The 12052-nt window shown below is 44.8% G+C and overlaps 1 protein-coding gene across 1 annotated transcript in view; it reads left to right on the top strand.

The window, feature by feature from the left end:
• The first annotated feature begins 241 nt into the window (after positions 1 to 241).
• Positions 242 to 12052, top strand: part of P3H2 (prolyl 3-hydroxylase 2) — a 149324-nt gene continuing 137513 nt past the window's right edge. Inside the window, exon 1 of the mRNA XM_086674992.1 lies at positions 242 to 1679. Coding sequence (XP_086531118.1) covers positions 1194 to 1679 — 486 coding nt within the window. The 5' untranslated portion in view covers positions 242 to 1193. The remainder of the gene's footprint in view (positions 1680 to 12052) is intronic.

Genomic DNA, 12052 nt, shown 5'->3' with positions numbered 1-12052 from the left:
CTCTGGAATCTTTGGAGAGTTTGGAGCCAACAAACAGGAAATAGGGGAACACCTTGACTCAGAAGGTATTTATGAGAGAGGAGAAGCAGAGGAACAGGAAAGCCCCCAGCTAAAGTGTATTGGAGTCTGGCAGCCAGCCCTTTCTTTCAGCTTTCTCATTCCTAGATGGATGCTCATGGCTTAAGTCCTGGGGGTACTGGAAGTTTAAACTGCCTCTTTGTTCAACTCCTACAGTAAGAATTTCTATTTGAAAAACATTGGCTGTGTTGGGACATTTGCCTGTTGCAGAAGATGAGGAAGCTGAGGCTTGATTGCACAAGATACACGGGTGGTACACAGGCAGAATGTTAAGGACGGCTTCGCCTTTCCAATGGTCCTCTAGGTCCCGTGATACCACCTGAGCACAGAAAGGTGGGCTATTTGGCTCCTCCCTTGCCCCCACCTCCGCTCCAAGGCAGACACACACACCCACTCAAAGTGGGATGAAAAGGCAAGGGACGGACCCTCCCTAAGGGAAGGCGCAGGAAACTCGGATTCCATTGGCCCAAGGTTGAGTCCTTCCTTTGCCTTTTCACACTTCTGTAAACTTGAACTCATTGCCTTTCTCCTCAAGCCTCCGCACCTGGGCCAGTTGGTCCCCTGGTGCTTTCCTCCCAGCCTGAGATGGAGCTTCAGTGCTTCCCCTGAATGTGACGGGCTCTGCCAACTGCGAGGCCATGCACCAATTCCAGAAGAGGATTGGAGTCCTAACCTAAGCCGGGGTCTCCTCCACTCTAAAAAGGGAGCATTCCCATCCATTCTGCAACGCAGAAGGGTGCCCACGTGGAAAGCACCGGTCTCGGACCGGCCCCTAGCGGCGCCCGCTCCCCGGCTGGCACTGGGCGGTGCGGCACCTGGCCTGCGGACGGCAGCGGCCGGGGCCTGCAGGGCGCGCGCTGAGCGCCGGCGAGCCGCTCGCGGAGGCTCGGGCAGCAGGAGGAGCGTGTGAGCTGTGGGCGTCCCTTTAAGAGCGGCCGGCCGACCCGGCCTCCGCCTCTCAGTCGGCGGAGCGCCGGCGGCCACCTGGGGCTCGCGGGGCAGCCGGATCGCGGCGGGGCCGGCGCTCTCACCGCGGAGGTGGGAGACGGGGCCCTGACGCCAGGTGCCTGAGCCGTCTGTGAGCGTGGCCGTCCCGCGCCTCTCCGCGCCGGAGGATGCGGGAGCGCATCTGGGCGCCGCTGCCGCTGCTGCCGCTGCTGCCGCTGCTGCTGCTGCTGCTCCCGCCGCCACTGTGGGGCGGCCCCCTGGACAGCCCGCGCCCGGAGGCGCAGCGCGAGCCCGGGCCTCTGCAGCCCTTCGACCTGCTCTACGCCAGCGGCGTGGCTGCCTACTACAGCGAGGACTACGAGCAAGCGGTGCGCGACTTGGAAGCGGCGCTGCGCAGCCACCGGCGCCTGCGGGAGGTCCGCGCGCGCTGCGCCCGCCACTGCGCCGCGCGCCGCCCGCTCGCGTCCCCCGGCGCCGGCCCCGCGGCCGAGCTGCCCTTCTTCCGCGCGCTGCTGGAGCGGGCGCGCTGCTACCGCAGCTGCCAGACCCAGCGCCTCGGGGGCCCCGCGTCCCGCCACCGCGTCAGCGAGGATGTGCGCAGCGACTTCCAGCGCAGAGTGCCCTACAACTACCTGCAGCGGGCCTACATCAAGGTACCCAGAGCGCGCACCTAACGCCCCCTGCGGCTCCGGGACGCTCTCTCGAGCCCTCCCCCACGGCCCCTGTCCCTTGGCCGGCGCTCTCTGCTCCTTAACCTTTCTGCGCGCGTCTCCTTTTGCCTGTCTGTCTTCTGTTTGTGCATCTAGGTATCTGGTGGCCCAGGGTGTGTAACCAACACTAGATGGATGAACCGGGCGCAAGCCATTAGCTCCACTGGCATCAACTTGTCTCTCCAAAAGAGGACAGCATTGATACTATGAGGTTTCAAGGACCCATCCCACGCTAATTTTTGAGACTTTGGCACAGCCGGGTCTAGTATAAGGTCTTCCCTCCCTTCGTTTCTTGATCCAACCTCACCCCCATTTCTCTTCCGTCTCCACTCACTCATCCCTCGTGTACACCCAGTCTGCAGCTTTTCTCTGAAGTTTAAAAGAAAACAACCTCAGAACAACAAAGTTAAAAGTTGCCTTGCTCTGAAACAAATTTATTTTCTTCTATTTCCCCCTGCACCTACAAAGCAGTAAAGATCAAAAGTTAAAGAGCAGGTACTGAAGAGGTGAATCTGTGTGAGGCAATCTGACTAAAAGTATCTACCCAAAGTGCTGACTTACTCTCCTTTTACAGAGGGCTTCTGATTTCTGGAGGTAAGCACTGGAGTGAGTTATTTGACGTCAGATGCCCAGTACTCTCCTTTGGGTTTTATTTGTGTGTATTCAACCTGCCTGAAGTTAGTGTCGGCAGTATACGGTGTATGTGGGCATTTTATCCACATCCACAATTTTGACCATCTATCTGGACGCTTCAGCAGAGAATTTAGGCTATTTCTGGACACCATCCATGACACTCTGAACTTATAGTTTTCTCCTCCGTCCCCCACTTTCTGGCTTTTTATGTCAAGGTGTCAGTGTCTCTTCTACACCTGTTGAAGTGACGGCTTTGTGGGTTGGCCCTTACTGTTAGCCGGTAGACGAGGCTGAATTTCTAGGGTGGCAAAAATAGACACCATGTACATCCATGTGAACACCATCCCACAAGGTCTGTGCTCTTGTGGGAAGGGCTCTCTGGAGATTTGCAGTTGTTTGTGGAGTTCAGGAAATCACAACTGAGACTACCAGTGCTATGGCTAAGGGGCTGGAGTCCACTAGACTAATATCTTGGGTAAGAAATAAGGATAAAGCCTGAATCCTTTCCAAGATTTGTCTTCTGCTTGCTTGTGCTTCTTGAGGAATTTGCTAAAGCATGCATGAAGTATAAATCTACTTTCTTTCGGATGAATGGCATGATTTTTGGTGGTCTTAGAGAAATCAGTCAATAGCAGAGAGGGAAGAGACCTTAAGTACCTGACAGCTGAAGATAAACTGAGCCAGTTCCCAGAATAGAATGTGTGGGTGGTCCAGTTTGGTCCCCATAGCACAGTCTTCCCAGGAATCTCAGATGTGAGGTTGGCAGTCCCCCACCTTGGGGAGATACTTCTGTCACACACCTTGGGGAGATTTTCCTTTCTCGCGTCTGGAGAAGGAACGCGTACTCGTCTCCAGCCCTATAAAAATAAATAACCATGAGGTAACTTTTGAAATGTCGGTTTCTTTGGTTCTCCAATGAAGCCTGCATCGCTGTTAATGTCACGTTTAGCAGTCATTCTGCTTCAGTCCCCTGGCTGGAGGGTCAAAATGGTGAAGCTATAGGTTTGACACGCCTCACATTTTTGCGGTGAATTGATCATAGGAATCAGCTACTCCTGGGCACCTCTGTGGGTGAACTGTTGGGTGTGACGGATCAACCAATGAAGTTTAAGAAGTTCTCTCAAAAAGATGAACCTGTGTGCTAATTTCTGTTTTATCAGCAGTGTTTCTGAGAACGGAACACGTATCTTCTCCCTATTCACCTCTACTCTAATAAGCAAAGTTTCTTGGATCTACATAACTGATAATCTCTTGGGGAGATATTTGTGTTTCTTTGGAGATTCATTTTTGATGGCTGGAGTTTGTAGGGGTGTCTCTGTGAATGTGTAATAAGGTGTAACATGGTTCCTCCCTCCCTTCTCCCAAGAACTCCACAAGTTCAGTCTCTGCTTGGCTTCCTGGGAATTTTAATCATAAACATATGCACGCACGCACGCATGCACCCATGCATGCAGACGCCATCCTTTGAGAGTAAAACAAAACTCTCAAATAATAACAAAGTATGCTCAGGCTCTGACAAGTGTGGGTCCAGAAGTGCTTACTCGCTGATGATAGAATGAGGAGTTCTCTGCATGTGCCTGGATATGAGTGTGGCCCTTCATGGTGTTGAATTATTTTTGACTTCAGTGAACCAGGCTGCACTTGAAAAGGAGAGTCCTGGGCCAGACTGAATTCAATGGCAAGTTCACAACCAGAATTTGAGAACCATGAAGCCTATAATATGGTCAGAACTAGTGGGCTTCCTAGAGATAAGGAAGTACCGTTCTTCTCAGGTCAGGATTTACCAACTATAGAAGCTCTCAGGAGCTGCTGTTCCTCTACCATATCCCAGCTGGTGAGCCACTGATGGAAGCAGATTTTTTATACCAGTATGTTGGAGAGGAAGATGGGTTGCAAAATCTGAGTCCCATCAAGTCCAGTTTTTCATTTCGCAGCTGGGGAAAGGGAGAACCCGAGAGGGAAAGGGGCCCACATAAGTGTTACATATTTAATGGCAGAGGCAATAGGATTTGATGAAATGGGCACAGGACTGAGAATCAGGAGTCTGGGCTTTGTGGATAACTAATGCCCATGCCTGTGCTGTGCCTGCTGCCCGCTGGGGTCGCCTTAGGTCCCCCGGCATCCTGCAGTCCCCAGGGCTATCCTTCTGCCAGATTTGGACAGCTCCAGGGATGAGTAGGTCCTTGTCCTGGGGTATAACAGACACTCACTGCATTTATCTTAAGCACTGCTCTGTAGAATGTTCCTTAAGAACTGGCATGTTGGGAATTTGTCTGGACAGCTATGAGGCAGTAGTCCCACTTGGTGTCTAGCCACACCTTTTTGTTTAAATGCAGGGTGAGACTCTTCAAACTTTGATTTTTATCATTTCAGATTGTTAGATACGACTCATCAGTCATAGCCCAAAGCCTAACATAGAACTTTCATTATAGTATTCCCTGCTCAGAAACCTTTAGTGGTTTCCCCTTGCTGCCTGATAAAGCCCACATAGTTGAATCCAGTATCCATAGCCCGGCTCCCGCCTAACCTTCCTGGCCCTATATTCCCCTCTCTGCCTCCTTCCAGCTAGAGGGGGCAATGGATGTTTTGTGTATTTGTTTTGTGTATTTGATACTTTTGCACATCTGGGCTTTGTTTATTCTCTAGGTGGTGGGTAGGTTCTAGAATGGGATAGATCTGGAATTGAACTTTTAGTTCCTCAGTCTTTGGCTGCTTGACTGTGAGAAAATTATGTAAACTTTCTGAGCTTTGCTTTTCCCATCTGCAACATGGGGAAATAATAGGACTTATCTGATTGGTTTAGGCTAGGTTTAAGAGAAGATTTAGGTAAAGTGTCCTATTTCTCACTAAACACTGGAGATATAACATAATAAGAAATAAACATACTTCTTCTTCTTACTAGTTTAATAGTAGATTTTTCCTTCTTCTGTACATGTTCGAATGGTAATTATCCTAACACAAATATACCTCTTTCTCTGAGGCCCTCCTTCCTTCTGTCTGGAGCTCCCAAGAGAACACAGTTTCTCCTTCCTTTGAATGTCCACAGCAAAGAATTTCTCCCTCTCATAGCATGTTTTATTTTTAGCTTTGTTTTCTGAGAAATCCCTTTATTTGACTGTCACTTATGTGAGCTTCTTGACATGACTTCTTGTCTTAGTCATTTTTGCATCTCCTAAAGTGGGAGTTTCTCGATCTGGATGATTACTAGGTGGATGATTATTAATCATACAGGCATTAAAATATGATTTAAAATTATAAATTTAGGTATAATAGATCTCAGTTGAGTCCTCAGCTTCTGTATCCCCCTCAAATATCAAAAACAGAGTGCAGTAGCAATAAACCCTCAGTGTATGTTTGTTGAATGATAATAGCTTGGTTTCTTGTGTAGAGATACTATTGCGAAAGATCTTTGTATGGCAGCCGGAGGTATCCTCATACTAGTTATTTGGTTTCTTGGCTGGTCAGTTGCAGCAGAAACTTACAGAAAGACTGCAGATTCCTGGACTTCTCACTCTTTTCTGCTTGTGAGTTCTGGCTAGTGTTGCAAACGTCAGTCTCTTTTTCCTCCATCTTTTTTTTTTTTTTTTCCTAATTTAATTATTACTTAAAGCTATGCTTCAGAAAATCTTTGACACATTGTGCCTGTTTTATGTATATTTGTTGAATTTAAACAAACGTAAGAGAGATACTTTTTTCCCCTTATCTCTGTGCTTTGTATTCAGGAATACTTTGACAGTAGCTGTTTTTCTCCCACTGTTCCCAGGCTTTGAATAAAAAACAAAAACAAAAAGCAAAAGACCAGTGCTGCTTATTTATTTTTTTAACTTAAAAAAAGCTTGCCCCTGCATGTTTTGTTTCTGAGTTGGTGCTTTGGGCCATTTGACCTTTGTTTTTCTTCTCAGGATTAAAGGGGGGGGAGGGGTGGGGGGAAACGGAAATAGCAGTTAAGTTAGGCAATCCTATCTCCCTCCTGGAGTCATCTCTTGACCATAATCTATTTTATTAGGGGTTTCTAGAAAAGAAAAAAAAGTAAACCTAAGGAACTTTCTCACTCTTAATCTACTTTATCAACTTCTTTCTCTTTCTAGATGAATGCCTTAACAAAACAAAACAAACAAAAAATGGAAAGCCTAGGTCACGACTGCTAGTTATTTCTGAACTGTTACTTTGGAATAGAAACCTTTTTTGTGTCCCTTTTTAGCTCTATGTAGACAGTGTACATTTCCCCCCCCCCCCAAATTATTTCAACTAGGAAGTTAACTTTATGTCTTCTTGAAATAGCTATTCTGAAATTGCCCTAGTGATTATTTCCTCAGGGATATGGCTTTTTTTTTTTTTTTTTTTTTTTGGTTACAACTGGGCCTTTTTTGTGCCTGAATCATCAAAATCCACTAGTAGCATCTTTGTGTCCCACTTCTTAGGGAGGAAACCTTGGAGATTCTTTGTCTAGGAGCTTTTCAGTCCTATGAGCCAAGGAATCAGAATCTCAGTTGTCTCCATTGGGGGCTTGTCCATTTGGGGCCTCCCAAATGGAGCTCAAGTCTTTATTAGTCATCCATTGCGATTACAAATAGGAAGTGCCACAGAGGCTTTAAAATTCAGCTTGATGAGAGCAGGAACTGCTTATAAGCTTTTCTCCTCTCCTAGTCTGGTGAATCAGGGATTCCTTTACAGGTTTTAATAAAGGAAAGCAATACACTGCTCGTCTCTCTTCACAGATTCCATCTCTGAGAATCAAATAAATGCATTCTGTCACTAATATCATTAGCTCCCTGATAATTTCCAGAGGGATAGCGGTGTGGAATTCCTCTGGGAATGTTTAATAAAATGTCAGCTTGCTTCATGGATGAGGCTTGATACATTCTGAAAGATGGCTGGGTTCACCTAAAACAAAAAGTCCTGGGATTCGCTGTAATAATGGTTCTTCTGTATTGGCGAGGAATTGAGTAAACAGGATTTCTTAGAATCACATACAGATAGATCTTAGAGCTGGGGGAGAGAGAGAGAGAGAAGTATTTTGCTCATGAAATGTGGTCTAGCAAGGGCGACAAGTGAAAATGGTTGCAACTATAATGATGCTATACCTTGAAGGATCCTCAGTGATCATGAAATCCATCCCTGTCACTTGATAGCTGATGACACTGGCCTCAGAGTTTCCATGACAATTCGAGGAGGGTCACTAGGTGAAGCTGAGTTCAAAATGTAGGTGTTCTACTTTCTGGCCAGTGCTTTTCCCAGACTCTATGCAGTGGCCATGGCTACCTTCTGAAGGACTGTCTGGTGAATCAGTGGTGTGGCTGAGGTCTGCAGGGGACCTGTTGCCTTCGGAGACAGAGCAGACACAAGGCAGAGCTTCCTGAACTGCCCTGCCCACCCTGCATTTTCATTCACATGATGCATAAGCCACTCAGCCAAGAGTCATAGTTGTCTGGTGGAAAATTTTGCATTTCTCATTAGGAAAAATAATTTCTCCTGTCTTTTTTTCCATTCAGCTTTTCTCCTATAATTCTTGTTCTGTCCTTTTATCCATCCCTCCTTTCCTGCCGTCTGACTTCCTAGCTATGTAATTTCCATGAGGCCTAGCCCTCATTTGCCAAATGGCCCAAACACATCTTTAAAAAATGATTTGGTATGCTTTAGTGCTGGAGTGTAAGATTTTTGGTTTTCAGGACGGAAGAAGGTTACAGACCATTGTCAGAAGAAGCTGGTCTCACTTGACCACACCCCTTTCTGCTTTACTTTGCTTTCTATACTCACTTCGCTCTTTCTTCCTCTCCTCCCTGATTCCTGGTCCCACTGGTGATCCACACAGTGCAATTACATGTGAAAAGGAGAGGGCTGAGGGGGTCGACACAGGAGAGAGAAAAGCAGGTAGTGGTAGAAGCAATGTCAGATTTCTGGCTCTCATGAAATGAAGGCCATAAGAGCTTCTTGTTTAATTTTGTATACAGACATAGGTATCTACTTCTGTGAGACTTCTTTTAATGTCCCTTTTCCCCATTTGCCTTGTGCAAGACTTGGGCATATGTTGGGAAGATGTTCCCCTCCCCTCCCAGCTCCCCATCTTTCTGCAGCTGCTAACTACCACATTCATGGAACATCAGTGTTCCAACCATCTCATTTCACAGATGGGAAAATAAAGCCTGAAGGAGAATCAAGTTGTCCAAACTCATCCAGCAATTTAATGGAAAATCCAGATTAGAATTCAAGAACCCTGAGTCCCACCTTTGTGACATTGCAGATGACCACTTTGTTTATAAGGCTCACCCTAAAAACACAAACTCAACCCAATTTAAATGAAACACATTATTTGCTAAATGGAATAAACCCTGAAGATAAAAGCTACCTTATACGATGCTATTCCCTGAGCTACTATTCTGCCCACTTTGGGAAAAACTCAGGAATAGGAACCTGGGTTATTGCTGTTCCCCAGTAAGCCTGATGAAAATGAATGAGGCGAAGAATCTTCTTTGGAAGAGAAATGAAAGAGTAGAGCCAGAGAGAGGGAGATCCAAGATGTCAGATTTTCCAGAAGTTTAGGGGTATCAGAATGATCCTACTGGAATTCATTATCTGCAAATAGTGGATTTCAGTTTTTGGACAAGTAATGGGATACTCCTGAGGACTGCAGCGTAATTATACTGGAACTCAGGAAGGGACTGGAGAAAAGCAAGAGATAGAATGAAATAAACAAATCCAAAGCAAAACAGAGGAACTGTTAACAAACCCTCAATCACAGAAATGTTAAATGAGCCAATTTTGATTTATTTTTCCTGCTTCACTGCTAAATTTTTAGCTTTTACTCTGCCAAGATCAAGAAGCTTGCATGAAGAAATCAACACATAATTAGGACTCCAGACACAGTGAATTACCTTAAAACCAGATTTGGCTGTTTTTAAAAGAATGACCTCAAATTATAGTATCAAAGACTAATCCGGAAGACCTTACTAATTATTTCCCCACTGAAGCAAGAGCTGTTTCTTAATAATAGTTTTTAGATTGAATCCAGGATCAACAATTAGAATTTGATTCTAGAATATGGCATTTAGAAAAGTCACCAGGGACAGAGACTTTCATAGTCAATCATTGTTTCCATAGGATTACCGAGGACTCAATTATGCGGTGAAGTCTACATGCTTTCAGGTCAGTAGGCCTTAATCTGGAGTGTCCAAATTTTTGCTTATTGATATTTTGGGATGAATTATTCTCTGTTGTGATGGGCTGTCCTGTACACGTTATGATGGTTACCAGCATGCCTGGTCTATACCCACTTTATAGCAGTAGCCACACCTTCAGCCCCACTCCAAGCTGTGACAACAAAAAACGTCTTCAGACATTTCAAAATGTTTCTTGGGTGTCAAAATCACCGCACATGAGAATCGCTGATTTAAATATTTAGGCATATTTAAGATAACTGGACATCACCTTTAGACAAGTATAAATCAAGTTTTTGACAATATATTCTAGATAGCAATGTGCTTACTGATGAACCATGATATTTATGCAAATGTTTGGCTGTAATGTGACACCTTTTATAAGGGGAAACCCATTGGAAGTTGGAAGTAGAGCTTCATTCTCCAAGATGCAGATCCCTGGGCTCATGTCCTATAGCTGGTCCTCCTTTGTGGGTGCGCTAAGTTAGCTTGTATGAAAGCCTGGGGGATCTGGCTTCTCTCTACTTCCACTTGTCAACTGAATGTGATAGGGCAGGTTACTTTAGCAATACAAACTAACACTCTTGGTTCTAAACTTCAGACTCCAGAACCAACTTACATCTCTTTCAACTTGGAATGTAACCAAACTCAATCATGTAAAAGTTACCCACTGCAACTGTTAGTTTTCTTGGGGTTAGCTCTGTGTCATATGTAATCTTAGAAGACAACTTGACTCGAACCCTAAACACCCACTTATAGAAGCCTAAAAGTAGGGAATATAAATAAAAGGGTTTCAGAGGAAAGAAAAAATGACAAAGAGATTGAGAGAGAGAGTGAGTCAGAGGGTATCTCAGTCTGTTTGGGTGCTATCACAGAACCCACAGGCTGGGTGGCTTATAAACAGCAAACATTTATCCCTCGCAGTTCTAGAGGCTGTGAGGCCAAGATTATGGCACCTGTAGATCAGGGTCTGGTGAGAGTCCTGCTTTGCTGTAACCTCACATGGCAGAAGGGGCCAGGAAGCTTTCTAGGGCCTCTTTTATAAGGTCCCCAATCCCATACATGAGAGCTTTGCCTTCACAACCTAATCACCTCCTAGATACCCACCTCCCAATACTATCACCTAGGGGACTAGGTTTCAGCATATGAATATCAGGGGGACACAAACATTCTGACCCTACCAAAGAGAGATACAGAAATAGAGGGAGAACGATGGAGAGATGATAGAAACAAGGAAAGCGAAGGCAATGAAATCAAAGGCCAGGCCAGGTCCCATGTGTATAAGGAGGTTTCATGAAGCAACACGTGGGTGTCACACTCTGACATCCATGTCTGTCATAAAGCCAATCATTCAGAAGCAGATGTTGATCATTCTGAAAGCCTTCCAATGCCACAGGCCTGTTCTCAGTAGAGACGTTTCTGCTTTGAGAACGCCTGGGGTAGGAGAGCCACTCAGTTTCCTCCGTGAAACAGAAGGAAGGAATCCTTTTGGGGGAGATTGTATATGCACAGCACTGAATATTCACCAAGTGATATGATCCCCCTCCAATAAATAAATAAATGACACAGGAAACCAAACAAAAAAGAGATTCTTAGTAAAAATGTTCCCTTTTAATTTATATTAAACTACACTGCTTTCCCAATCAGCAATTAAAGAATTTTCTGAGCACTTTTAGGGGTAACATTCTCTTTTGGGAATGTGAAGATGATTAAAGCATTTCTTCTACCTTCAAGTAGGTTCATTGAAGGAAACTCCTATGAGATTATGTGGACGCTGTTCAGGGATGTTCTGTATCCACGTGATGGAATTAAGTATGAAAAAAAGACATGTCTTAAAGACTTGTAGTATATGAGGAATGCCCTTTAGAAAATGCTGGTAATTTTAAACTTTGAGATAGGAAAACAGGACTAAAAAAGAAAAACTTTTGGAAGCAGAGATGGTGGAAAAGCCGAAGAATTAATCAAGAGTGCAGGTTGTTTTAAGAGTACATTTGCTCTATCGTATGTTTGAGGCTTAAAAAAAATCAATATATGGTAAGATATGAAATGCTACCTTTTAGGAAATTTTACTGATAATTAGAGTTATAAAATATACTGCCTCAAAGCTCAGTCCAAGTGAATTGTGGTTTCAGTGACTTTCAGTTTCTTGAGGGAAATGCCATTTTGCTACTTCAGGTTTCTTTGAAATCGTAGGAGTAGCTCAATCTTTCCTTTTATAGCATGCCTGGTTACTCACCATCTCTGTGACTCCGTGTCCATCTCTGTGAAAAGATAATAAAATTACCTTAAAAAAAAACTCCACAGAAATCACACATTTGGACTGAGCTTTGAAGCAGTATGTTTTATAATTCTTAGTAATTATAAATATTATTGATTTACTATTACTATGTTTCAGGTATTATGCTAAAAGCCTTAAAAAATTTTCCCATCAAATTCTCATAACAACCCTAAGATACAGATCTTAGTACAGCTGACCCTTGAACAACACAGGGGTTAAGGGCACCAACCCCCACACAGTTGAAACTCCAC

Source organism: Puma concolor, chromosome C2, assembly GCF_028749965.1.
Source record: "Puma concolor isolate L17-30 chromosome C2, mPumCon1.1.hap2, whole genome shotgun sequence".
Lineage (NCBI taxonomy): Eukaryota > Metazoa > Chordata > Mammalia > Carnivora > Felidae > Puma > Puma concolor.
The sequence above is the reverse complement of the archived record's forward strand: the minus strand, read 5'-3'. Positions and strand labels throughout refer to the sequence as shown.